Source organism: Zonotrichia albicollis, chromosome 3 (genome assembly GCF_047830755.1).
Source record: "Zonotrichia albicollis isolate bZonAlb1 chromosome 3, bZonAlb1.hap1, whole genome shotgun sequence".
NCBI classification, from domain to species: Eukaryota; Metazoa; Chordata; class Aves; order Passeriformes; family Passerellidae; genus Zonotrichia; species Zonotrichia albicollis.
The window spans coordinates 30,750,014-30,777,933 of record NC_133821.1 but is presented as its reverse complement, the minus strand read 5'-3'; the positions used below and the strand labels follow the sequence as shown (position 1 = coordinate 30,777,933).

The following is a 27,920-nucleotide window of genomic DNA, read 5'->3' as shown; positions in this document are numbered from 1 at the left end:
TTTCTCTAAGTTTTCCTGGGTACACCAGCACTGAGGTGGAGCCTTCAAATTCCTCTTCGCACCAGGACTCCTATATGTGTATATATATACATATATACGCACACACATATATATATACACATATATAGATATACATATATATATATACACATATATAGAGCATTAATTTATTTTTATCGTTGCCATGTCCCTCCACAGCAGCCCTCCAGGGAGGAAGCGAACAATGAGCTCAGGCTCTGCCGTGCTGGAGCGGTTCCCAGGGTACCCTCCATGCTCCAGGTGAGCGCAGCTTTCGGGGCGCAGGGAGCCCCGGGAGGGCCCGATCGGAGCCTGGAACAGCCGGAGGTTAGCGCAGGGCTGGCCGGAGCAGCGGGCAGGGCCTGGGGGCCAGGAGGGGCCCAACCAGCCCCGCTCGCTCCATCCTCGGGCCCATTTTGCCCGCCGGAGCCCCCGGCCCGCCGCCCCCCGGCCCCGCCCCGGAAGCGCCGCCCGCTTGCCCGGAACCTCGGGAGCCGGAACGCAGCTTGGCGGCGCGGGGGCTGGGCCGGAGCGCGGCGTGGGGCGGGCCGTGGGGAAGATGGCGGCGGCCGTGGCGGGCCCACGTGGGCGCGGGGCCGCGGGCATGGATACGGATACGGACACGGACACGGACAGCGGTAACGGCAGCGGGAACGGGGCTCTCTCTTCTTCTGAGGCATCGCCAGCCGCCGGTGATGACCTTGGAGGCCTCTTCTTTCTCTCTGCCCCGTGCGAGCCCGCTGGTGGGTCCGTGGCTCCGGACCCTAGGCCGAGGCCGGCGCCGGTCGGCTTGGGGGGAACGGGAGCTCAGACCCCGGCCCGGCCCCTGCTGAGCCCGCTTCCAGCGGCGTGGCCCGTGGCTGCCATTGCCGCGGGGCCTGCTGGCTGATCCTGCGCTGGCCCTTGGGCTGTTCCCCCTCAGCCCGGGGGTACCGCCCCCAGCTCCTGAATTTCCTCGGCCCGCCAGAGGCTGTCCCCGTTCTGGGAGCGAGGGGAACGGCTGTGCAGAGCTGCCCGAGTTCCGTGTGTGCCAGCCGGGATCTGCTTCTCCCCTAGGAAAGCCCGGGGACGCTCTCTTTCCAGGGATTAACCCTTAGCGCACTGTTCTGCTCCGTTCTCGCCTCCTTGCGTGTTGTGTACCTAACCAGTTGTGATCACTTCTTCATTCTATCCTGTGACTGCCCTTCTTTTTCCTCTTTATTCTGGAGGAGTCCTGGTTGTGGCCGTTTGGAGCTGTGGCTCCAGCAGTGGTTCTGTTTGGTTTGAGCGCCAGAGTTGAGCCCAGAGGGAGGCGTTGTGTGGGAGCTTCTTTCAGAGCTCCTTGCTGAATGTTCGCTGTGTTTTAACTGTGTGTCTACACCTTGATCACTGAGCGAGTCTGAAAGAGTGAGATAGAGGGATGTGTATGTGTATTTCACAACAACACACACAGAAACAATTAAAACTTTTTATATTACATCTGTGCTAGATATCAGTCTTTCTTATTCAGAATAGGGCCTCAGATCCTTGACTGATACTCTGATGCATTAAAGAATAAATTATGGCAGGTAGTGGAAACCTTGTTAATTTTTCTGTAATTGTTGAAAGCAAAATGTTGTCGTATTATTCTCCTACTTTATTGGCAGAAGATGTTGTGGGAAGGAAATGATACATGTTTTTGAAAATTTCCTTTTAATAAGTCTGATCTGTTTCTTATGGCTAACTGCAGAAGTTGGTCCTAAGCAGTGTGGGGGATTCAGGTTTGGACTTTCTGTAGTTGTTGTCACAAACAGGGGCTGATTCCTTGTTTAAAAGCTAAAGAGCAGCATGGACAAGGCCCAGGGGTGAAAACTTGACGTTGTTTTAAGTCTAGGAACCAGGACGTGGCTCCTACATGTCAAATGTCGTGTGGTGCTGCCGTTCTTTATTTGCAGGCAATGGTTTGAATTTATTTTTTATTGGAAACTCAGAATGTGGATGCAAATATCTAGAAGGATATAAAAGGATGCCTTTAAATAGTTACTGAATGTGTTGAGAAAATTCGCCATTTCTAAACTTCCAATTTGTAGTAAGGACTGTTGGAAAACACTCCCATAGTTTATTTTGAGTGGAGCATGACATACCACTTGGTGGTGGTAAAAGTCATACTGATAGAGATAATGGCCAAGCATTCAGTCATTATTTCTCTTCCACATTTGTTTTGTAACTACAGACTCTCACTTCTTTCCATCAGGATAACCAAATGCTCCCTAAGCCTCTAAACGTGCCTGGGCAGTAAAGGTTTTGTTTTAAATTGATCAGTGCCTCTGTTTTGCTGCTATGTTGTTTGTTAGGGTTTTTTCTGGTTGAAACGGGCACATGGAGAAGGCAGAATAATGAATTAGTGTATGTTTATGGTTGCTTAGTAATTAAATAGCTGATTAATGGGGAATATTGTTAATAGCTGCCTGCATGGTTTCATGGAGAACAGATCTTGTGAACCACTCCTGGCTTCATTCTCTTAATGGCTTGGTTGATAAAGGTACTTCATGGGATATAGGAGTGCTTATGAAGTGAAGCACTGGCTCAGTAGTACTGTGGTTTAAAATTTAAATTTTCTTTTGTAAGGAGTTTGAGAGTGGTAGATGGATGAAAGTGAGTCACGTGAGGAATCTGGGACTGGGTGGGATCAGAAACCAGCTTCCTTCTGTTCAGCATTTGGTTTTGCAGTCTTGAAAGTTGAATGTAAGATAATTAATTTAAAATTTAATGTGGCACAAATGTTACTGGACTAGTAGTTAATGGTGGCAGGAATTTGTTATGCTCTGCTCTGCTCTTGATTACGTGATGGAGTGAAATAACCCAGCATCTTTCAGCACGCCCTAAACCTGCAGCCCATGTCATTCTAGTTAATCACCTGCACTGTTAAAGACTTCTATTCTTGCAATTTGACCCACTGAACAGAGTAATGAGGACTAGCTCTTCATGTATTTCTTGTGCTATCAATTTGGCTGTTTTCAGCTGTCTTAATTCCAAACTTTGGTATTGTAACTTCAGATTCTTCTTTATTTTGAAGGGCTCATAGGGGTAAGGACGTTTGACTTTGGGGGTGTTTTATTTGTGTAACTTGAGCAGTGGCTTACCCAGAAAAGCTCAGTGCCTCTGGTTTCTTTTGAGCTGCCTCTCTTGATGCTGTATTCCACAGAGCAGTCTCCCCTGGGTTCATTATGCTTGGGTGATTGTAGTTTTGCTGGCAGTGTTGTCTCTGAGCAGGTTTTGCTGTCACGTAAGAAATGCCCCCCAGCTTCAGTTTAATTCCTGTGGCTGTTGCAGTCCAACACCAGATGTCACTGTTGCAGTTTCTCTGGGAGTGTGTACATACATATGTGCACATATTTGTGTGGATAGGCATTCATAAGTTACACTTTTAAAACTGGAAAATAGACAAGTTTTCCCACCACAATTACCAGCCCCAAATATAAAAATTTTCAATAATCCAATTATAAATGTCCAAGGCTGCCCTCTCCCTTTTGCCCAGCCTCTTTCAATCACTTTAAATCATCACTGAGGTGAGCAAGCATTGCACTGCATAGTTTCTAATAAATTCACTATAATGGTGTGTGCCTGCTTGAGGAATTAATTGTAACAGCGCATTTACAGTAATACCTCACTCTAAACTTGGATAACATTTACATGTGGAGCAAATGGCACTAGTGAAGGATTCCAAAAACAATTTCTGATACTTTTTTTGCTTATTTTCTTTTTTTTAATCCCTAGGTTCTGAGTTAAGTTCAGAACTTCCAGATGACAGCTACTCTTCGGGAGGTGAAGCCGTGGATGGTGATGATGAAGATGAAGCAGCAGCCCCTGGCAATGTGGCTGAAGAGGCAACAAGCTCCAAAGATGGCCCAAGTTCAGGATGGGCAGATGCCATGGCAAAAGTGCTCAACAAAAAGATTCCACAGAATAAGTCCACCATCTTGGCCAAGAATAAAAGCCTGGAGAAGGAAAGAGAGAAAAAAAAACAAGAGAGGGAAGAAAAGAAGATGAGGGTGAGAAAAAGATGCAGTATTCCATGTGCAGTGACTGTGAGATGGGCTACATGCAAGATAGTCTCAGAGCACTGTCCCAGATCTCTCAGTTTTGGAGTCTCTCCTTCACAGTGATCTTGAGCAGATTAATTTTTTTACTTTCTAGTCATGCTGTGTAAGGTTTTTTCTCTTACTACTTCTTCTGGGTCATCAGGCAGGCTGAACATTGGCAGCAGGAGTGTTCCAGTCTGTCAGCTTAAGGTGTTTTCTTTTTTGAGGGGCTGAAAGCAGCTACTTTAAGCTTGATTCTCTAATTGGCATTGTTAATTTGGGGTGAAATTCGCTTTGTTGGCATTACAAATTGAAATAGTTGTCTACCATAGAAAGTGAGGGTGAGAAAGAGAAGAAAACTGCTTCCATTTAAATTGTGCTGTGACTTCCAAAATCAAGGCCTCTAGGTTGAGACTGCAGTAATCATTGATGTGGCTGTGCATTGTTATTTGCTCCCCTGAGTCATGAATAGAAAATAGTTTTCTCAATAGAAAACTCCTGATTGGAGCTTTCTATTCCCATATCTGTGCCCTAAATTGCTTCTGGTTCTGAAACTGGTATGAAGAAACCATGTTGGCAAGTAAGTCATTTGTTTGTGCTTTTAGTGGAACTTTTAATTCCAGGCTCTGATTGATTTCCCTTCAGGCTAGAAATACATTAATAGTTCTAATGTCTCATCCTACCAGTTCTGTTTCTATGGGATAACCAGGTTATTCACCTGACAGTTTGGGACATGCTGCAGTTGGGCCATGGCTTGCCTTTTAAATTCAGAGAGCTTCACTACAGCATCTGCACAGTTACGGTTGTCCTAAATACCTGCTCTCATCCAGTAAATATGTGAGAATACTGCAGAACAGAAATGGGCCACAGGTCCCCAAAGTGACTTGTTTGCTTTAGCAAAACTTGAAAGCAATTTGCCTTTCATTGATTTCTTGCTGATGAAAGGTAGGATAGGGCAGTTCTTTTGATCAAAGGCCAAAACATGGTCATAAACTCAGAAATTCATAGTAGTCTGCCTGTAATTGTAAAGATAAGGACTCTGAAATTCCATTAGAGACTTCTTGCATAAAACAGATTTAATGGAACATCACCAGGCTTAAAACACTGTTAAATTGTTCAGAGGGAAGAAAAACTCACTCCTAAAGCAGAGGCCATGAAATACAGTGGTCTCCTATTGCAGCAGAAACAAAGCTGATGGTTTCGTGTCCGCTGGTAGGAAAAGGGGATCAATTTGGTTTTGAAATGGAGAGCCTCCAAAAAATAGACAAAAGCCAGTACTGTACACATGACTTGTTGTCTGGTGGCCACTTGGTGCTCTTCCTGTGTTAGAGTTCTGCCTGTTGTACTCTTTGCTGAGTGTTGCTTTGGTCACAAAGCCATACTGGGGCGAGTTCTGTAGGGGGAAGTCAAATTCTCCATGTTCAAAATGTGACATGCCAGTCTTGATGGACCCAGGATTTTACTATGTATAAATTTCTCTGTGGTCAGCTTGTGAAGTGTGGGATTTGAAGGCTGTCTTTGAATAATTTCCTTGCTCAAGGCAGTCGGTGTGAGAGCATCTTTTTCCTAGGCTTTTGTTGCTGGAAGTAGATGACTGAGATCTGAGTGTGGCCCCTGTTGTGTCAATGCAAGAGACTTGTCCAGCCCTATATTGGAGTTCCTTTTACTTTCAACCAGACTGAACTTTGCAGATACTTTTTTTCCTCCTGCTACATCCTCTGTCAGGTCATGCTGCATTCTCAAATGTCCATGTTGTTTCACATAACAATATTTATAACGCAGCTTGATAAAAAGCGGGAATGGGAAATGATGTGCCGAGTGAAGCCAGATGTTGTCAAAGACCGAGAGAAGGAAAGAAATCTTCAGAGAATTGCCACAAGGTATAAGTTTTTCTGAATGCTTTCCTTAAATGTATGTATATCTAAAAGAGGAGGAAAAGGCCTGTGCAGGTAATCTGTTTCCAATCAGATTGAACTCTTAAGAAGTGACTAGCAGGAGCCGAGAGATTTATAGACAGGTCTGCATTGTACAGTATCAAGTTCAACAAAAGATTTCAGAAGCTTTATGAAAGAGTAAAAATTTAGATGGGAATCTAATGTTTGCTTAGCAGAAGTGCTTTGTTGGATCCCCTCATTTTGTTAATTTAATGCCTTAAAAATGCAGAACAGTTGTTACTACTTTTCTGGTTTTTTGCTTCTCCACAGAGGATTCACCAGATCCACAGTTGTGAAGTTCAGCTGCCTGTTCACATTGTGGTAGTTTGGTGTCACAGAACTAGTTGAACATTTTGATGTGCTGCCTGTATGTCCTTACTCATTCCTCTGCCCTATCCTCCAGCTTCAACTGCCGTTAAGAAACTTGCCTAAGTAATTTAATAACTGATTTTAGGACAAATAACATGCTCCCAAAGATGAAACATGCTCAAGGATGAAACATGCTCAAGGATGAAACAGATCTCAGTGCCATGTTATCAGGCTTACTTCAGAGTCTGAATAGTAGATTTGTTTTGTTACTGGTTCCTAGCAATAGCTGTGAAGGAGGAGTAAAAATTGAAAGTCCTTTATATTCTAGTAAATGTTACTTCTTAACCAAATTGAAGTTCCAGGTAACCATTTTGGGGAGTTAGAAACCATCCAGCATCTGCACTGATCAGCTTTAGTAGGGGCCTCATTTCTGTGGAAGGAACTTGAGTTAAAAGGTTTGCTTTGTTGTCTTTTTCCCTGTCCCAGAGGTGTTGTACAATTATTCAACGCTGTCAGGACGCACCAGAAGAAAATGGAAGAGGAGGTGAAGAAAGCAGGGGGCTCTGAGAGGAAGCGTGCTAAACTGATGTCTTCTGTTTCAAAGAGAGATTTCATTGATGTTCTAAGAAACATGGAGGGGGCTAAAGGAACCAAGAATCCTGCTGGAAAGGCTGCTAAAAGTAAACAGGTAGGCTTCATCTGTGAGGAAAAAATGCTTACAAGGTACCTTCTCAATATAAAGACTCTCTGTCAATATGCTTGCTCTTCATAAACCTCTGACCCAAATGGCTGGGATGTTTTGAGACTTTTGGAAGGGAACAAGTAGCCTATTTTCCTTGTCTTTTGACTATCAAAGTACAAAACACTGGAAGCTCTTCTGATAAGACATGGAGCCTTTTATGCACTTAACTTGGTTTAGCTGTGTTTAAAAAAAGATTATGAAACACTAGATTTTCTCTTGGATTTTACACCAAGCATGGAACAAACTGCTAGATTCTGGTGGGTTGTGACATTTGGAATTTGGCCAACAATAGTTAGCTCCTTGAAATCATTAAAGACCTGGAGGCTGTTCATCTTACATGGTATATTAGACTGTACTTGTGTGTCCCCAGAGTCTGGTCATGTCAAACTCGCTTCCTTTGGGTGATTATGGTGCCTGAAACTGAAGGATTTGCCGTACAAAATGAATACCACAACAGAAAGAAACACAGGCCTGTTAAACCTTATATGTAGGCTTTTCTTTCCCTGATTCTCTGTGTGTGTTGGGCTGGTGTGGCTTCCTTGCTCTTGAGATGTTTTGGAAAGAAATACATTCCACTTTTCCCAAATGTGTTTGAGACACAGCGTAGTTGGACACATCCAGCTCTTCATCAGTTCTTTCAGCTCACCAAGTAGCTCAGGGTTGAAAACAAGTTGCCCAGACAACTCTTTCTCGTATTTCAGGAGCTGCACGTTTTTGAAGCGTATTTGTGTTCAGGTTTGAACTCTGTGCTTGGTGGTGGGTGGAATACTGCAGTTGGCACAGACACACTGCACTTAACTAAGTGCTTTTCTGTGCCAGGAAGAAATACTTTAATCAGTTGGGAGACAACATTTTGTCATATGTTTTTTGTTTGTGTGCACTTGGGGGACATGCTGAAACACTGCCTGGCATGGAGTGCTCATACAATTTTCATGCAAGTATAATATTAAAGTATTTTTTATATTCTTTGGATAATGAGAACAATTTAGCTTGGTGCTGACACTTTATTTCTCCTTAAATAATTCCAGCTTGCTTGTTTGGGTGGGGGGACATGTGTATGTGTGTGGTTCCCCTTTTTTTGGTTCATTTGTTTGTTTCTCCTCCCTTGGAATAGCAAAATATTAGAAGAATGGCAGTGCCAACTACTATTGTAGTCAGCATTAAGTCAATATCTGAGCAAGAACTAGGACGTTTGTTTTGTGCCACATTGTAGCAGGGCAATTTTTTAATTACTAGGTCAGAAAACACAGATTGTAAATGTTTCTATGCTAAAGAAAAGTTTTATTTTGGCAGCATCAGTAATAGCATATTTCCATTCAAGACCTCTGGAGATGTTTTAGATGCTGGCTGGTTAGTCTTGGGTTTGAGTATTAATGTAGGTGCTGCTTTCACATTGCTTGTGCACAAAAGCTGGGGTGGGGATTGGGATTTTTGGTTGGGTTTTTTAATTGCATGTCTGCCTAGGCAGACCACCCCCTTTCCTCTCTCCCTTGTTTCAGTGACTCTTCAGCCTTTGCTTCAGTGAGTCTCCATTCAGTTTAACACTGAACCAAACTCTTCAATAACTCCTTTTCAAGCTGTTCCTAATCTGCCTTATTTTCTCTTGAGAACATATCTTACTCATTTAGCAAGCTCCCCTCCTGGTAGTTGTTGAGGGTTGAGGTTGAGGCCAAAATCTGCTCTTCATTCTCTTTCTCAGAATTACACAAATATTTAGCCACTGAACACTTCTGCTGGCCTCCACTGTTATATCTCTGCTTCTTGGTCTTTGAGAGTGTTTCAGAGAGTAGGAAGCCTGGATGAGGTTTTTCAGTAGTAAATTCCTTGCAGCAGGGTTTCAGCAGATTGCTTGTGCCATCTGAAAGCTTTTGTTTGTTTTGTGGGTTTGTTTTTAGCAGTCGAGAGTATAGAGTGTATTCGTTTTTAAAAAGGGGGGGAGATACATTTATTTATCTCAGCAAAAACAATGGAAGAGATGCCAATCCCAAAATTCAGGCACTCTGCCATCAATTAAAAGGCAGTCCAGAACAATAAAAACATTACCCCACCCACATAAAACAAGCAGTCAGCAGGAAAAATATCAGAAAAAAGTTTTACCAGTGAAAGCAAACTTTTTTTGACTCAAGCCTTGTGCTGTGACAAGAGACTTGACTGTATTTTGAGAATGGGTGAAAGCATTTTCTTGCTCTGCAGGAGTTTTTAAATGTAAAATTTGCTTTGTATTTTTAAAAGTTTGGCAATTTCTTTCAAGTGTCAGGGGTTGTTGAAGAAACCCCTTTTAAAGTTCTGTTGATTGACTATTTAGCCAAGTATATTTATGTGTGAAAAAAAGAAATTAAATGCTGTGTAAAGGCCCATCTGCAGCAGTGTAATTTCAAAGCAGCATGACCACTTTTTAAATTTTGTTCTCCATTTCCATCAGCTTTATGCATGCCTGGGAAGGGCAGGTAACCTGTGCCCCACTAGAACATTGTTCATAGTCTTGTTTACTTTTAGCCATTGGCCTAAATGTTACTTGGCATATACCTACCAACTTAACTATGAAGGAAAGACTGTTAGGCTGTGTAAGTTTTCCTGTGCCCTTCTTGTGAAATTGTAGCCCTTCTTGGAGTTCTGTGTGCCCAGCTGGGAGTAATTATTTTTCTGAGCTGGAGCCAAGAGCTTTGCCTTTCATATCATTTGCTGTTTATCAAAGTATTTCTTAATCCTTGCTGAGCCAGCTGACTTGTGTAATATTTTTTCCTGTTTTTTTTCCAAGTTACTGTGCATGATGCTTGCCTCTGGGTAAGATCATCTAATTTCTCTCCCCTCACCACCTTGTCTGAAGCCTTGCAATATGGGAGAAAAATGTAGTCATTAAAAAAAATAATAAAAATCCCACTTGTTTGTGTTCGGATGGGCTTTTTTTTTTAAGTTTTGGGTTGGGCTTTTCTATGAATCGTTCATTGGCAGATATGAGAGCTTTCAATTTTTTCAACAAAATTCTTATACTTCAGCTTTTCATTTCAGAATGTGTTGGTCATATCTTCTAATAAGACACTAAAAGAAACTTTAATAAACTGTAGGTTTAGAAAGGGTACGTTCAAAAGAGCTGTTTTTTCAGGCCTGGAGACTGAAGTTATTTTTATGTCTATAGAAAGAATACAGAAGTAGGTAGTGGCAGTAAAGGATTCCTTGTAGGAACCTTTTGTTTTCTTTAGGTCCTTAATACACGGTGCTCTTAGGAAGTACCCTTGTTTCCAGGGTCGAGTGAAGTTTCTGTTCTAGAATTGCACAGATATGTTGGCTAATCTAGCAAACTACATGAAGTCTTGAAATCTTAATTGTAAGAAAACAAGGAAATTCAGAAGAAATTCAGATTTTTTCTCCACGCTTGCTGTGTATTAGTTACAATTTCATCTTGACTTTTGTAATTTGTGCTGCTCCCTGTTAGGCATTTTACTGTGTGGTAAAACATTTTTTAGTGACACATAAACAACTGGCATGAAAGTTACAGATGCTCTTTATGACACGCATAATCTGCGCTCATTGACCTTTCATTTTTTATTAGGACTTTGGTTTTGCTTCAACTTGTAAATTTTCTTAAACCAGAGCATTTCAGTGGTGAAAGTAAGAGCAGGATTTCCTAGTCTACTTCAGTAACCATGATCCAAATTCTGCAAGGTAATCTTTCTGTAAGCTAGGCTCAGTACATGACCCCAAGGTACAATTTGCATCTGGAAAAAAATGGTATGTTGGTCTCAAAATACTGCCTATTTTAAAATAAATTATTGATGGGAAGGAAGATGAGTGGAGAAGAATATAAGTGCTATTTCATAGCAGTGATTGCTCATATGGGACTTAAAGTGCTTTTCCAGAAAAGTTACTCCTACCTCAAGCAAATTTTATAAATGCTCCAAGTATCTGGTAGGTAATTTGTAAGGGCAGTGATTAGAGTCAGACTTACTATAGATTTTTCTTCTGTTCATGAGACTTTGTTTTAAGCCGCAGTTTGAAGATTGTTCAAGGGCAGGAGGAATATTATGCTTCCAACTTCGACCACTGTTCTTGCTGGGATACAAGGATTGGCATGGGAGCTTTCATTTTTTAAGCTAAAAGGGGGTATAAATTGTGCTTTCCACATTAAAAGTTGCATCAGTTTAAAAACTGAGAGTGACTGCATTCTTATCCTTGCAGCTTCTTGAGTACTGGCCATCAGCTTGGTCCGTTTCTTCCCACTGTTTTCACAGTGTAGAAATGGGGAGGGTGAAAAGAAAAAACAACAACTGCTTTCATTCATATATTCCCTCTTTGGAGTGACAATAGTCTGAACAGTTGCTTCAGTCTGTATTATGAAATTGTTTCTGAAGTGTGGATGAAGGCAGAGATGACAAGGAAATTTGGAAAGGTGTATCAACACCTCTTTCAATCTTAACAGGAAACTTCCTGAGGTGATAATGGCATTGCAGAGTAGCACAAGTTTATTACTACAGCTGTTGTATGCTGGTTTTACAGACCTAATTGAAGGAGTAACCAGGCATGCATGTATTCCAGCAGATTTGAGGGGGCAGCCAAGTATTAATTTAGTTCAGCTGTAGCCAGAGTAGATGTATTCTCCCAGTTTTAATAAATGTCTTCCCATCACATGCACAAAAACTTTTAATTTGGGTTCCTTTGGATCCTGCATTTTTATCTGTTTTTCCTAACTGAATGTACATTCTCTTGAAGGTTACCCCATATATGTTTGGAGCTGATGCTTTATATGAAGTTTTTTGGTTTTGTACCAGAAAGTTGCTGACAACTAATTGTATGCTGTATTCTTAGGAATATCCTTAGGGATAAATGCAGTGCAGCCTGCCACCAGTTTGCTATATCCTATATTCCTTATGTTCTTTAAGGTAAAGGGTTGTTGTGCAGTACTAGAGGTTGTTTGATTATGACATTTTTACTTTGAATTTGTTTAGAAGTTGTATTAACTTAGAGAGTTTGGGTCATCAACAGGATTGGGTTTTTAAGACGTGCAAGCTCAGTTCCCTGACTGTTGTCATAGCAGGTAATGCAAATCTGTGTTAACATGGGAATGTAGACCTTTTCCAATATTTAAATGTAAATTTAAATTTGTCAGCGTTTCAATATTTAAATTTGATTGATTCGGTGTCAAGAAGTTGACACTGTAAATTCAACTCCACATAAGACAATTAAGGGTCATGTGAAGGGCGGTATTTCACTAGCTTTACTATTTTTCCTGTGGTATTATACTCAGATATCCCTTTCTGTCCTGTTTATCAGATATTTGATCAGAAATCAGGAAGGGAAAAGGCTGTGATTTTGCACTTTGTTCCCATCTACCTCTTTTTTCATCCTCTTGCTGTTCTGTGTTCCTGACAGGTTCTTTCTCCCTGCACCTGAGGGCCAAGCAAGTATCCTGTGCTTAAGGCAGGAGCAGCCCTGACAGCTGTTTGCATAGAAAGGCCGGTCCCCTGTGTGTCATCATGAGTCACTCTCAGTTCAGCTGAATGCTGCCTGCTAAGATGCAGATAGTGTGTGATCAGTGAGGACAGATATCTTAGAGAATTTGGATGGTAAATGCTTATTGCATTTACTGAGGTGATGACCTGAGTTTTGGGGAGGGCCATCTTCCAGATGTTTATAACTTGTCCAGATCCAGGCAAATGTTCATGGAGACAGCAAAAGATATGTTGCCAGCTCCAAAACACATCCCTAACTGATTTTTCAGTTTAAAAAGAATGAATGATGCAAGGTATTAATGGATTCCTGTAGAAAATGTCTCTTTCTTCCTTAGAGCTGAAGACAAAATACTTTAAGTTTGTCTTTGTGTGAAAAGGAATGAAGTGGTTATATTTGAAACATCGCAAAATCCTTCACCATGAAGCAGTTGAAGTTTGGCAAATTTTTAAGTGAATATAAACAGGGACTTGTGATTGAAATGTCAGGCAATGCTGAGACAGCTCCATCTGTCAGATTTGAGAGTAACTTGCCTTGTTATTTGTTTATTAGTGCACAGGATACTATGATGTGTTTTGTTTTCCCAGAAGATGTTGCAAGGCTTTTTTTTTTCAGTAAAACATTTGCAAAACTTGTGGCATACATCTCCTTTTGATCTTCCTGTGAGTATACAAAGCACAAAGAGTCAAATCCTATTAGACTTTTATCTGGTAAATCAAGTTGGAAGCCTTTTAAAAGCAGCTCTCCACTCTTGGCTTTGTTCATAACTCTTATAGGCAGGGCAGTGTACTTAGAGAAAAATACATCTAAACATTTCATAAAGTTTTATAGAAAAATGTTCTCTGGAAGTAGGAAGGTTTGGGTGGAGCTTGTCTATCTGAATAAGTTTGTTTTCCCCATCTGAGCATTTGCTATTGGAAATTATCAAGGAAAGTGATTCCTTTACTTTGAAGTTTTATTAAGGTATAAAATGTTGTGATTTCCAGAGTGTGTGTGTTATAAATGACCTCTGTGAGTACCTACTCATCTGTTTATCTTGGTCAGTAGACTTCAGGAGTGGTGGATCAAACTCCTTCCAGCCTGCAATGGTTAGAGGGTTGCTGAGTTCAGTAACTTTTTTTCAGAACTGTGGGAAGTTCCAGCCAGTTTTTAATGAGTGTTTCTGAAATTTACTGAAAGATTAGAAAATGTAAACCAGGTTTCTAAAACCTGGTTAGTATTACAAATTATACTAAAACTGCCTCTTGGAAAGGTCTGACCTCTTTTTGGTTTGCTGCTGAACTTGGGACAGTGGTCTGCAGGTGGTCTGTGTCATTTCTTCTCCACCTGCAGCTGTTGGGAAAGCCCATACAGAAACACATACAGAGATGCAAAGGTCAGAAATGCAGAGAAAGGGTAGCCAGATGTTTAAGATAAGGGATTGGGATCCTGGGCAGTTTACATCTTCCTTCATGAGGCTGCTTTCAGAAAGCAGCCTGGGAGTGTTGAGGGGTATGGTCTGTTCCTTAATGAGCTTGCCACTCATACATGGCAATGTGAGGGGAAATTACAGGAATATAAGATCAGAGAAATTTGGATTTGGAGACCTCTAGGATATGTCTCAAAAACCATTGAAGTAAAAGCAAGGGCAGTGACTGTAGGGAGGTGAAATCAGACAAGCTGCTTAGCAGACATGAAAACATCATTATTTCACATTTAATAATAAAATTGCGTAAAGCTTAGTTCCTTGTAGACTCTGTTTTGGTGTTTTTTTATTCCTCACCCTCCTACCTCAAAGTTTTTTGGATCCTTAACTTCTTCTGGGACTCAAAAGTGGAAATCCTGAGTTAGGAAGAGGCCTTTTCTTTGCCCCACTTCCTTCTCATCAGCTGTTCTGTGAGATGATTTCTCAAGTGCTGAAGGGACAGGCATGGTCATTTCTGTAGCCCTTACTGTTTGAGACAACCTTTTGGGACTCACTCCCTTATGCCTCTTGCTAAATCATAATGAAAGACAGTGGGTGATTTTAGCATCATTTGTTGGAAATAATTTGAGTGATATTCATATTATTTAAAAATTTGCAAGATGCTAATTTATTGTAAAAAATCAGAAATACTCCAAACAGCTGCAGGTCTGCATGTTTCTTTACTGGGCCAGCAGGCAAGCTTTTATAACAACTTGCAGAAAATTTTAGGTACCCAGCTGAGATAGTGCATAAGTGTCTTTCATAAATGGGTGACATCTGAGAAAAATCTGCTGTGACTGGAAAATGTTTGTCTAAAGTAAACTGTTGAAAGACATTAAGATGTGACTTCTGAGGGACAGCACAGTGGAGGCCTTTATCTTGACTGTATAATTTTTACTAGGTACTCTTGCTATATCTGTGCATTTTCCAGGTACAGCTTGGTGGTTCAGGAACTGAGCAGCTTGCTCCTGGCGTAGCATGCCCTTGCTATACATCATGCTCATTAAAACATGGGAAGGGAGTCCTGATGCCAGTATGGCCAAACAGGTCATGCAGCAGCATGTGGTGGAATTCCTTGTGCAGCACAGGGGTTTCTGAGATGGCTGCTGTCGATGGCTGGAGTACAGCGCAGGCTGAGGCGTTCCAGAGCGTCCTGTGTGCAGAAGGGCCCTGTGTTAAGCTTGAATTCTTAAAATATTTTTGCTTTTCCTGACAGAAATAATAATTTATGAGGTTTCTGGTGAACCAAGCCTGAGGAAATCTGTTCTCTCATAAGCTTTTTCTAAGATTCTTCTTTGCAACTGAGCATTTAATAACAACGCTTCTGAATTTTCTTCGTTGCTTAGGCCCAGGTTTATGCTTGTTATTAGAAATTCTGTAATTGAGTTCTGACCCCTCCAAAGCTGGGCCATGTTTAAGCCTCTGCGTGCCAACCCAAAGCATTCCTTCTCATTCACACATCCCCAGTTGTAGTAAACCCTAGAGGAGGATGTGAGGATGGGGAGATTCCTCGTGCAGGTCATTACGCTCTGGGTGGTCTTCTGGCTGTGCTCAAAAGGAAAATCACTATTTGTTGTGCTTGTAGTAATAATTCCAGTGTGTTACTTACAGAGAAGTTTGAACAGAAACAGCAGGTCTCAAAACACACTGTAAAAAAATTTCATTCTTAGACTTATTTACTAGAATTGCCAGAGTAGATTCTGGTGTATGTGAGAAAGCTTGTGATCTGGGTAAATCCCCTGTCCCACTGTTGGTACCCACAGTGTAGTGTCACTTCAAGTACACCAGGGCAGTTTAGTTCAGTCACTCTGAGTTCTCATTCAGAGAGAGAATGCAGATGGGCATTGAATAACTCTCACCCTAAGGAATAAATGATTGTGCAGAGTTACACTGCAGTAGAATAGATTTCTGTTGTGCAGCTCACATGTTCTGCAAGCTGAAAATGCTTCCCAGAGTGAGTTGCTGTGAGAACTGAGCTCAGAAGTTCAAGATAATATCAGTGTAGTTTGTATTCTCAGTTTGCACATTTGTGGGGTTTTGGCTGTTTGGGATCAGGCTTACATAGGAACCTTTCTTAGAGTCTTGCTGCAATTCAAATCAGATGAAGTTGCCGGCAGCACTAATGATCAAACCCAAGTATCGTTTTCCTGTTAAAAATCATTGCATTTTGTTTTCTGCTTACATTTCTGCTTTAGATACTTTGGCTGCAGTTTTTTTCATTTCTTCCCAGCCTGGAGGAAATTTATTTTCTTAGCCTGTGAGCTCGCATATTGCTGAAAATTAACTTAGGAGAAATGATTATGCTGGTGTTCTTTGCTTTTCATTCCCTCCCCCTCCTCTGCCAAGTGGCGGTTTTATTATTATTATTATTGTTATTTTAAATTCAGATTTAACACAGCTCAGTGTATGCCTGTGCTGCCTGATTGGGTTTTTTTGAGCTCAGTTTACATGGACTTGCTTGGGGATGAGAACCAGAATAGAAGCAGTCATTCAGAGCAAGATGCAGGCTGACAGGGAAGGTAATTGTCAGATGTGTGTGAGAATGTGTTCTGGCAGTTACGCTTTTTAACTTCTTCCTCATGACAAAAGCTTCGCTGTCTCAAGGTCTTAAATGTTTGTATTGAGCAAAACAGAGGAACCTGGGGAGGCAGTTCAGATTAATTAGACACGTTAGAATTGTTTTCTCAGTGCTTAAAGTTGTTGCTTGAGAGATATTTATGTTAGAAATTCCTTCCCTGACAGGTACAAATAAACATTTATTGTAGGTGATGGTAAAGAGAGATGCCCCTGCAAGCTCTGGCATTTCATTTTATACACAGAGCAAAGGCATGGGGGTCCAGTGTGCTGATTGTAATCCCTAGGTCTGAAAAATGTTCCTTTTTGAAAAGCCTGGAATTCCTGTCTTCTTCTGGACACTGCTCTTGGGGAATCTCCGCGGTGCTGTAGGTGTGTTTGTTGTTCTGCAGATGCAGAAGCTGGAGTTGCTCAAGTGACCCAAGCTGGTGGGCAGTGGAGTGAAATGCTGTCTTTTGTCTGATTTCAAGGCATATCTTCTTTTAATGCCATTACTTACCAGTAGGCACTGTGGACTTTGGTCTGCTTGAGTGTAAGGTTCTGAAAAGCTTGGGCAGGTATCATCCTGCTTGAGACAGAGAGGATTGATCCCACACCTTGGTGTCAGTGCTGTCTGCCACAGCTCCAGTGTTGAGTTTGGCAGTCTGAGTTGAATATACTGTCTTGTCATTTACCAAGAGCAAATTTTGTAGCTCCAGTTTTTTGTGATGGTAAAGAAATGAACAAAACCATGGAGATTTCTAACTTGATCTTCTAGCTGCTGTTGCTACCACAAGGCTTTCATAGACCAATTCCTTTAAAAGCATCCAGGAGGCAGTTCCAGCCTGGATCCTGCAAGGGTCAGCTGCTTGTTCTAAGTGACAGAACTAATCTTAGTTGGAGCTTAGTTTGGACCACTGTTGGGTGGTTTTATTAGGACTTGGCCAAGAATTTCAGTTCCTCTTGTCCTGGTGCAGATTTTAGGGAGTGTGTCTTCAGAGCAGAATTAGTTCAGGAAGTATGTCCCCACTGCAGAGAGGCTTTAGCTAATGCTGTGATAGCCTAGCAAGTAGGCAAGTTTTTTTGTTTTTTTTTAAATTTATATACTCTCTTCAACTGCACTACGAGTCCATCAGAGCAAGTATCAGCACTAGAGTAACCACAGTGCATGCTTTGGTCTGCTTTATTTCAGCTCATGATAACAAGTTCATCACCAGCAATTAGTAAAACAACAGTGACTCTTGAGGTATTTTACTAATTGCTGCCTCTCAGACCTTTGGAAATAGGTTGGCAGACCCTTCTGGCAAAGAAAACCCAATTCCAATGTATAAAAGAGGAGAGGAAAAAAAGCAACACAAGAATTTTTCACTCCTTGCCTTACTGAAGGATTCACATTATGTAGCATTACACTGTGTTGTTTATATAATCTGCTTTGTTTTCATTTGGGGATGTTCAAAGGGGACTTCAGTGTTGTAGTGAGATGTGCATGAACAGCTGACTGGGACTTCAAAAGCATTTGTGTCGATTGAAAGTTGGTTTATTTTCCACGTGCCAAGAATCAGTTTTGTTTTATTTAGATGAAACTAGATTATGGCATTGAAAACCCAACTGTATTAACATTCTTAAATAAAGCAAGTTGGGAAGTGATGTTACAGTTCAACTAATTGTTAATTATACAAATATTGTCACTGCATATTTTCTTAAGACTTTGGGAATGTTTTGTGATGCACTAGATTTGGAGAGTTTTTATTCTGAGGGGAAAATAAGCAGTAAATGAGTTAGGAATGAAGATACTAAATAAGGCATTTTCTTCACTTGGAGGCATGCTTAAAATTGATTAAATATTTGCTTTCAAGCATTTAATCTTCATCCTTGAGGCATGAACATGCTACCTCTGTCTTTCTCCTTTAGGCTTGTTGTAAAACTCTATTCAGGCCTTTGTGGTATCTTACAGAATGGGTAATGCTATGGAGGATCAGCATCCCTCTTTTGTTCAAGTCCTGCTTTTGTCCTGTTCTTCACTTGACATAGCCAGAAAGAAGGGCTAATGGTTGCTGAATAGTAGCTTGGGATGAATTTGAGGATTGAGCTTTTCAAACCCTGAGCTTGCAACTGTCATTGCTGATAATAATCTACTCCTTCTGTGCTGTTAAAAACCAAAACAAAATAAGAAAAAAAAAAATCCCTGTTCTGCATATCTGGAAAAAAAAAGGAATTCTGTTGGGTTAATTATTGAAAACAAAAAATGTAGATTGTTTTGTAAGAAATATGGGATGTTTTCTTTTAAGTATTTCAGATTCAACTCTCTTAAATTTCACTGTTCTAATGATTTATCAAAGATCTGGGATTAAAAAAGAAAGAACTTGGTGATTTTTGTGATTTTTTTTTCTAAACTGTTCTCTACTCTGCAAAAACAAACATGTACAACTGCAATACAGTTTAAAAGGAGGAAAACAATAGTTACCCTCGCCTTGCATCCCAGAACAGGCTATCTGTGTTTGCACTATCATAACAATGCAGATAAATCTTGTGAAAATTTTAAGGTCTGCCTAGGGACCTGCCTTATCTGTAGCTCTTTAATTCCAGGTAATTGATTGCCCCTTCTGAGATGATTTTAGGTTTACTGGGTGTAGCACTTGAAGAAAAGTGCTGCAAGAGTAGTGAGTGGTTAGGAGGCACTACCCTTGGGAAAAGGGGAATTGTTGGATGGGAGAAGCCATTAATGAGAGCATCTTTGAAGGCACAAAAGCAAACCCTAAACTGAAACCCAGTGCAAACATCCTGAGGAACAGCTGTGGAGTTTCTCTTTATTTGAGCTGGGCCCTGGGAAATTCCGTTTGGGAAGAAAAGTGTTAAGACTTGCTATTCTACTTCTGTGACGGCAGTGTTTGATAAAGAGCTGCAGAAGTCACATGTAGCATTTCTGCTTTGATTACCTATTAAAAACACATACCTTGTTTGGTAGGCATTTTGCACTCAGATAACTTCTGATGGGGTGATAGGACATGTTTTATTTACAGTAATGGACTCGCATTCTTCATTTCTCTGTTCTCCTGAAATCAAATTCCATATGCTGCTCTATCCCAAATCTTGATTCCCACAGGCTTCAGCTAAAACATGCAGTGGTATCACATTCCTAGAAGCATGGCAGAGAAGAGGTGTGGACAGATGTCTACAGTGATCATACATTTACTGCAGGTTCTGCATCCAGGAGGCAAATCTTGTCTGCAGAGCATGCTGAGGTCCCTTCTTTGGAGCAGGGGAGTGGGGAAAGCCTCCCTGGGGTGCCAGTGTTAAATTTATTTTCAAAGACCTTGCAGAATTAAATTAGTGTTTTCAGTGCCCCTAATTCCACTTTGGTAGGACAGTTTTTTGCTTGCCTGCTGGACACTGAGCCATGTTATTCCTCAGAACTGTTTCGCTGCTAAGGCATAAACACTGAAATAAATCCTTGCTCAGTACATCGAGCAGCTCTGGGTATTTTCCTCCGGGAAGGACGCAAGCACAGCTTCCAGCTGTTGTGTGGAGGTGTTGCCACAGGATGGGGCTGTTGCACTGCCAAACGGGATCTGTCACCTCCGGGAGCCGCGACCGAGCGCTGCTTCCAGCGCTAACCTGAAACCCTGCTCCCGGCCCTTCTCTTCATTGTTCACCAGCCCATGCAGCGGGCCTCGAGTTTATCCACTTCCAAGAGCTAGGAAATTTGGAGTAAGGTGTTGTTGGCTTGCTAAGAGTAGATCAACTTTGTTTCTTTTAGAGGCAGCTTTGTACCATATGACAAGCCCAGGTAGTGAGGTAATAATTCACATAAAGGGGATTTGGTTCACGTATCACCGAATATGTTAAATATTAAATTTGGGGGGGTTAAGCCTTTATTAAATCCATATTTGTGTTTTAGAAATGTGCCAAGAAGTGTTCTAATGAAGCAGCACCTGGGGGTTAATAAATGATATCATGAATCCATTCTGATTGCCAAGAAAGATTTTAATAAAGGAAGCCATGCCCAGGGTTGACTCTTTCATCCGTGAGGAATAATTGTTTTGTTTCCATATTTCTTTTATTGGTTGGTTAAAACAAGTTTGCATTTTAGCATCAAGTCATTTTTGGTTGTTCTGCATGTTTCAGTACCATTTGCACAAAGACCTGGCCCCCAGTCTGCTGATTGTGGGAGGTGTTATTTTGATTTCATGGAGACCTTGCATCTTTTACTGCCTTTCACATTTATCTCATTGCTCTTTTCTTTCTTCTCTTCCCCTCAACTATTCAGGGTGAAGTGAAGTCTGAGGAGGGGCCAGAATGGAATATACTGCGTGATGACTTCATGATGGGAGCATCTATGAAGGACTGGGACAAGGAAAGCGATGGAGAGGGCAACACTGAAGAAGGAGGTGGTCTGAAACAAGAAGATGACAGTGACTGAATGAAAATCATTCAAGATAATGTTTTATCTTCTTAAGTTTGTTTGGATAAAAAGTCAGCATTCTATGAATGTACAACACTTGGAGGATACCTCTTTTAAAAGGAAAAAAAAAAAAAGACTTACACAACCTTGGAGTGTTTTCTCCTCCATGTCAAACTTTTATTTAATATAGCTCCGTTTGCTATACTGAAATCCTGAAATATTTTCCAAAACAAGTATAATTTTCAACATATTTCCAAAACATTTTGTACAGTCAAAATAGTGGCACTTGCCCAATGAAAGATAGATTTTGCCAAGGTCATTAAAAGTTTACACATTAGTCATGGCAATTGATGTATTAGTGTGTCTGCATTTCCAAATCACTGCTGCACTTTGAAAAGTTGTTGCAATTTGCAATAGAAATGGCTTACAATAAACACAGAAATGCCCTCACCTTGTAAAGTTATTGGGCTCCTATAGAGTCTTTACTACTTTGGCCAGAAAATGTTCTGTAGATAATAAAGGAAAGTAACCATTCATGTGATAGTTCTGGTCTAGGAGCATTAGTTTGATTGGAGACAACTCTGGAAACAGAACTGTAAAGACAGAGACTTGACCCTACTGATAGGGTTTAGTATTTATATATGTATATATATGGTTTTTCCATTGCCAGTCTGAGATTGTATAGGCTAAGAGTCTGGTAGGAAAGAGCAGTCATTGTTATTTCACTGGGGAGGGAGATTTTCTAACAATACCACAGAAAATGGTGTTCAGTGTTGCTTCATGTAGAGTTATGGTGTTCTGGCCTTTTTCAGTGAGGAGCCAGAGCTCTGAGATTGATCCTGTGGGTTTAGGCAGCTCTAATGCTAAATCCTCAGGTGTGCAAAGGGTCAAACCAAAGCCCTTCCTCTTAGTGTGGGCATAACAGTAACAAATTTGGAAGTCATCTGTCAGAATAACACAATTGCCTTTCTTTAAGCTACAGCAATTTCTCCTCAGTAGTTGTTGGTTGCAGAGGTGCAGAAGCTAACACACATAAGAATATATTTTGTGTAAGCATATGCAGGAGGAATTGTGTGGTGATAAGGGTGTTCTAAATGAGAGGCTGGGGTTGAATTCTGCTGCCTTTGCTGTTCCAGACTGACTGTCTGATGCTGTGTCATTTGTTTAACTTTGCTATCACATTTCCCCATTTGCTACATGAAGAAAAAGCTTTGGGGCCCATTAATTGATAGTTAAAATGCATGGTACTGTTCTGTCCATTTCAACAGATGCCTTACAGACAAACCTTTCTTTGTACCTGCTTATAGGCAAGATATGATTAGGAGCTACTTTGAAATTTTCAGTCTCCAGCATGGAAATGTGCAGTAGGATTTAGATTTTTCTAACAAAGGCATTGTTTGAACTTCGTGTGTACTGCAGGATAAAAACTATGGGTACAAAATGGCAGAGAACCCCATCGCAACAACTGGCAATCATTGTCTCGTCCCTAGCCTATTCATCTGGTATATATTGTAGCATAATTCTTCCAGGAGAACTCCAGGCTAACAGCAGAAATGTTTAGATTTTCAAGCTGTTTTGAGTGTTAAACATATTAGATATCTGAGGAGACATTAGTTTGTGGCCTGATATTTATTATCACAAATGAAGGCATACACCCAAAATACCAAGTGGCAAAACCACACAAGTTTGACATATGGTTATCCCATCTTCTGAAGGCTCCACATCTGTACAGCTGTGCAGTGAGAGGCACCATCTCATGAGTGCAGTGCAGAAACTGCTGCAATGGGGCTTGAGTCCATGAAGCAGCATAACAGTCTAACCTGACACTGCTCTCTCTCTCTACAGAGTTCAGCTGCTTTCTGTGGAAAAATTACATCAGCAGCCTTAAATCTACAGTTGCTCTCTAGTTTCATATCAGCAGTTTCTTTCCATAATCAAACTTCTGGAAAATAATCTTAAGTTTTCCTTAGGAACTGTGACATCCTGAGGTGATTATTAAAAATTTCAGAATGCTTTCCAAATACTTTTAAAATGCTTGGGTGTTTATTTGTGTATTTTTGGAGTAATGTTTTGATTAAAGCACTGAAGTGAATCTTGTGTGTTTAAGAAAAATGTGGAATCTATCAGTATTGCCAAAAGTATTTTGAGCTTCCATTTCATTTAGAGGGCATAGCCTATAAGGGGAGAGCATTTCTTGCCTTTTAAGAAGCATAGTAATTACATTTTTATATATATATATTGAGTAGGTTTTTAAATTTTATACTGTACCTTGTCTTTGCCTTGTCCTTTTTTTGTGCCTTATGCCAAGAAGCTCTGAGAGTTGCTAAAATTGCTAACTACATATTTTGATTTTAGACTGCTTTATTTCACAAGTTCTGTTTTTGTTGACTAGAAGTTCAAAAGATCTTCTTTGGCCCAGGCACCTTCCAGTCTCTTCTCTGGGCTGCCCTACCCCCTTTTTCAGTAATGTTCTTCCTCTTCAACAGCTACCAAGAACAACCTTCAGCAGCCTTTCCCAGCAGTCAGAGTGCTCACTCTGTTTTTTCTGCTCCCATGAATATCTCTGCTCAAGCAAAGTTGTGCTGCTGCCCTTCATTCCAGAGAGCATGAATCATCTCAACTTTGTATATTTCTGTACCTATCTATATAAAGCCAATAAGGATGGGGTGGTTCCAGTTTTGTTAGGCTTCAAGCCAACTCCAGAGTATGTAAAGTTTAATATTCTATGGATTGCACGCAAAGCAGGAGTTTTGTTTAATAAGAGAAGGCACAGGGTCAGCTCTTCCCCATGTCTCTTGTCCCCTGGTCTAATTTCTCCTCAATTAATTGCGCTAACATTTTTTCAGCAAGGAAAGCATGAGTTGGCCTATGGAAAAAAATAACTGTCTTGCCCCTGCTTTTCTTCATCCTCCTGTTAGGGAAACACTTTGAGAGTGGTGATGGAATAACCTTGTTGTGCCTGATGCCGCTGTACCACAGCATCATCTCTGCTGAAACCTGGAGGGTAGAGCTGCCACTTCTGCAGCTGTGAGGCAGATCATCCTGGGTTCACAAGCTGAGCAGGACAAAAGAGCTGGAAGCTGCTTCCTAGTGAAGATAGGGCTTTTTTGTCTGATTTGTTTTAAAGAGAGAAATTAAATGTTTGGAGGCCATAAAAGTTTTTTGACTATCTGATGCTTCCAGAAGAAGGTGGTCTGTAGAGCTGCATCTGTTCAGAGCTGGCTCAGTAGCTGTCTCCAGGGAGGAAGGCAGAAGTCATCTGGCACAAAACACTCTGCACAACTGAAAATGACAAGCTTCTCATTCTTATGAAATGAGTCCTGGCACAGTTAATATACACACAGAGCAGTCATCAGTGTTGTTCACTTCCAATCCCTGCAAATTGCTCAATGATTTCTTCAAGACTTGCTGAGGTAAGGAGTGAGAGGGCCAGGAGAAGGCTTGAGGTAGTGGAGGCTCAGGATCATGTTACACAGATTGGGTCCTTGTGCTAAATAAGTTGTTAAACTCGGGAGTCTAAGACCTTAGACACTGGAGACTGAAGAAGGTCTTGATTAACAGATGGTGGAAGACTGTACATTGCATTTACTGCTGTTCTAAAGCAGTGGCTTCCAACCACTTGCAGCTTGTAAACCTCCAGTGTTTCACCTCTGTAAGTGATGTAGCAGATCAGGGCTTTTTCTTAACCATTCTTCTTCAGACTTTTAACAATGGCTGATCCTTAGACAAGGCATTTGTTTTCAAATGCATCTTTTTCAATTGCTTTTCTGTCTTAAGGGACATGTTAAAAATGAAACTCCAGTCAAACTGAGTACCTTCAGCACGAAAGGTCGTGTGTAATACTCCATCTCTTGAAATCACTTCCTTTTGCTTAAATCCATGTGTTTAACCTGTTGGATACAAAATTGTTAAATTAATTAGGGTTATTTCGTCAAGCTTTTGGATGTGAACTCATGAGCACAAGCAGTTTCCAAGAGGCACTTTAGGGGGTTATTTTAGGAATACTCATAAAAAGCATTATTTCTTCACAATGCCACAGTTGGTTCAATAGCCCATTCTCTCATGCCAGTGCATGAACTTTTGGAGCATAATTTTACAACATTTTCCTTGTGTTTCTTCACTCTGTTTTCGGTAAATATGGTGGTGTTCACTGTGAACTGCTAACCAGGATCAGACTTGCACTGAGGTTTTCATACCACTAGGATTTCTTACTTAGATAGTGTTCTCAGAAGTAGCTGAATAAATTATTAGAAACAGTTCACCTACAAGATAAGCTAGTTACATTTCTTATCAGAAACTTCATGCCATAATTAAGAAATGGTTAAAAATAAAACCTGCTGATGTTAGTAGTTCTTTAAGTCATGTGTTGAAGGCATGTATGATCATAAGTAGAAGGTAACAGGGGGTTGTTTGCCATAATTTAAAAATCTGAAGTACTTAAAAGATTCAACTAGCCAGTTAGGAGCCCATTGTAAAGTGCATTAGGAATATAATCATGGAGATTGTGACTTAAGCCTCATAGCTATTCAATCACTCTGGCTTTGAACTTTGCTTTTCTATCCTGATAAAGGAGAACATTCTAATCTTGTTCAGAACAGAAAAGCTTAAAAGTGTTGCTTGATTCAAGCAACAAGATAGTGACAGGCTTTCCTGATTATGTGGATTTTGCATTGACTTTCAGGTTGAGTACAGTTTATCTCAAGAGGATTTTCTTTGGTTTTTAAGTGATCCATAAATTGCAAGTTTTGTGGGCAGTGAAGCAGCCTTTAACTTAGGGTAGCCTATGTCCAGGGACAAGAGCTGGCCTGTATCCATTTCAGAAAGGGTGCCTGAGGTCAGGCAGCTGAATGAAAACTGTCACTGGAGAGTTGGGAGTTGAGCCTTTGCCATACCTGCCCATGGCTCCTTCCCAGCCACACCTCGCAGGGCTGCTTGGAGGAGAAGGGCAGTCAAACACACACTGTCAGTCTGCAGCACAGGCTACTCTGCACCCTCACTTACAACCCCAGCGAGTTTCACAAGAGTTCACTTTGCACAGTAGTGCAATATTGCTGCAACGGTGTAGTTTTCTACAAAAGGTAACAACAGTATGGGTTTTATGTGGATTTTTTAAAGGAGTGAAGTATTTGACAGTACCTACTGAAATCTGGTATATCTTTATGATTATCCTTAATTAAGAAAAGACTTCATAAAATTCTGAATTGTCTCTTCATGATTAATAGAAAAAGATTGGAGATTTTTCAGAACTTCAGACAAGATCCTCAATTTAAGGATGCATTACTCAGCCAAAACAATGAATTAGACCCAAGTATAAATATACTTCCAGTGTGAACATTGACCAAATTGGGAGGATGATATATTGATACTCCTTCTTGTGGATTGTGTTAGAAAGGTTCTGGTTAGGCCTTGGAAGATGCTGAACATCTTTCTGATGTTGTAGCACTGCAACCAGCAGGTCAAACCAGGATTGCCAGTGCCACTGCTGTTCTCTCCATCTGCTATGTTTTGCCTTTTTTTTTTTTAACTGCTGGACTTATTTTAAATTTTAGTGTCATTTCCTAGAATTAAAGAAGTGGAACATATCTTATGTGAAGAAGATAGACACATTTCCCTTCTTACTTGAACTTTCTATGTCAATACTGTGCCTCCCAGACACAGGCTGTTGTCTTTATTTCTCATTCACTTCAGTTGTTGCTGAAGCACATTGCTGGACTATCTGTCTCATGGTGAATTAATTGCTTTTAATTTCACAGGACTGCAGGGATGAGCTTGTGGACTCAGGTCCTTTATGTGAGACACTACTGCGTCTGATGCACATTTGCAGCCAGTTTGTAGGCATTTTTACATTCTGATTTAATTGTTGGTATGGTGGATGTTCAAATGACACTGGAATTTGTGAGAGGAGGCATTTCAGCTGTCAGTCAATGTCCATGATGGGGAAGCTTAGAGACTGGTCCTTAGAGCCCAGCTAAAACCAGGGGAGTAACCTATTTAATTGCATTCCCATCTAAAAGATCATTGATTGAGGAGAAGAAAATATTGAACATCTTTGCCACTCCACAGAGGTGGCCTGTTCAAGATCCAGCTCTAAAATAATCTGGATATGGATCAAAAGTACTGATACAGAAATAGATCATTCTGTTCTAATTCTAGATGGAGTCACCAAGCTCAAACCATCTGTCTGGGAGGATGTAGTTTGATCAGCCATTCAGGATTACTGCATTCATTGATTTCAGTAGCCAGGCATAGAAAATTGGTTTAAAAATTTGTAAGGCTGAAAGGTGAAGACCTCTGCACTAATCTGATGGGTGCAGCACAAAATCTTGGTACTGCGTGAGGTGTGGTTTGGTTGTGGGTTTGGTTTTGCTTCATGAGGTAATAAGAAACAATGCATTGCTCTCTGTAAGCTTTCTAGGGTGTTCTTGAACACGTGTACCATTAGGGAAAAAACATTTCTGAAGCTGTGTTAGCGTATTAGAGTTTTTCATCTGTGCAGACTGCATAGGCAGCTTGTGAAGAAGTCAGGATGTCAGACCCAGAGCTATTTGATTTTGTAGCTGCAGAATATGATTTAAATATGGCATTACTACTGGCTGGCCCATTATTGAAGTTGCTGCCAATTAATCTTGCTATACATGTAACAACAGAGCAGTCTGGGTGCACATTCTAACTTGAGTTACATGGTTTTAATTTGTTGAATAAACTCCAGTGGATGCTCTGTTAGGAATCCAATATTTACAGATATCATTTGTGTGTTACTTAATGAGGTATAACCCAAATCATCACCATGCAGTTCAGAAATAGAACGCAACAGCTGTAATTCTGAGAAGGAGATGCAGGTCACGAGTTCAAACCTTGAGATTAAAGGGATGACTTTTACCCTACTGTCTTTACTTTGTCATGCTTGCTATAAGTAGATGTCAAGGCCCTCTGGTTTATGAACCACTGAGCTTATATTTCTCTGTCTTATTTTAATTATTTTTATTTTTAGTTAGTGAATCTGATCATTTGCCTCTCCTGATATTTAAGTCTT

The 27,920-nt window shown here is 40.8% G+C and overlaps 1 protein-coding gene across 1 annotated transcript; it reads left to right on the top strand.

The window, feature by feature from the left end:
- The first annotated feature begins 493 nt into the window (after nt 1-493).
- Nucleotides 494-27,621, top strand: RRP15 (ribosomal RNA processing 15 homolog). The gene is made up of 5 exons (XM_005483006.4): nt 494-656; nt 3,754-4,028; nt 5,841-5,938; nt 6,788-6,989; nt 20,753-27,621. Exons 1-5 carry the CDS (start codon nt 578-580, stop codon nt 20,903-20,905), a joined length of 807 nt encoding a protein of 268 aa, XP_005483063.1. The 5' UTR covers nt 494-577; the 3' UTR covers nt 20,906-27,621.
- The last annotated feature ends 299 nt before the right edge of the window (nt 27,622-27,920 follow it).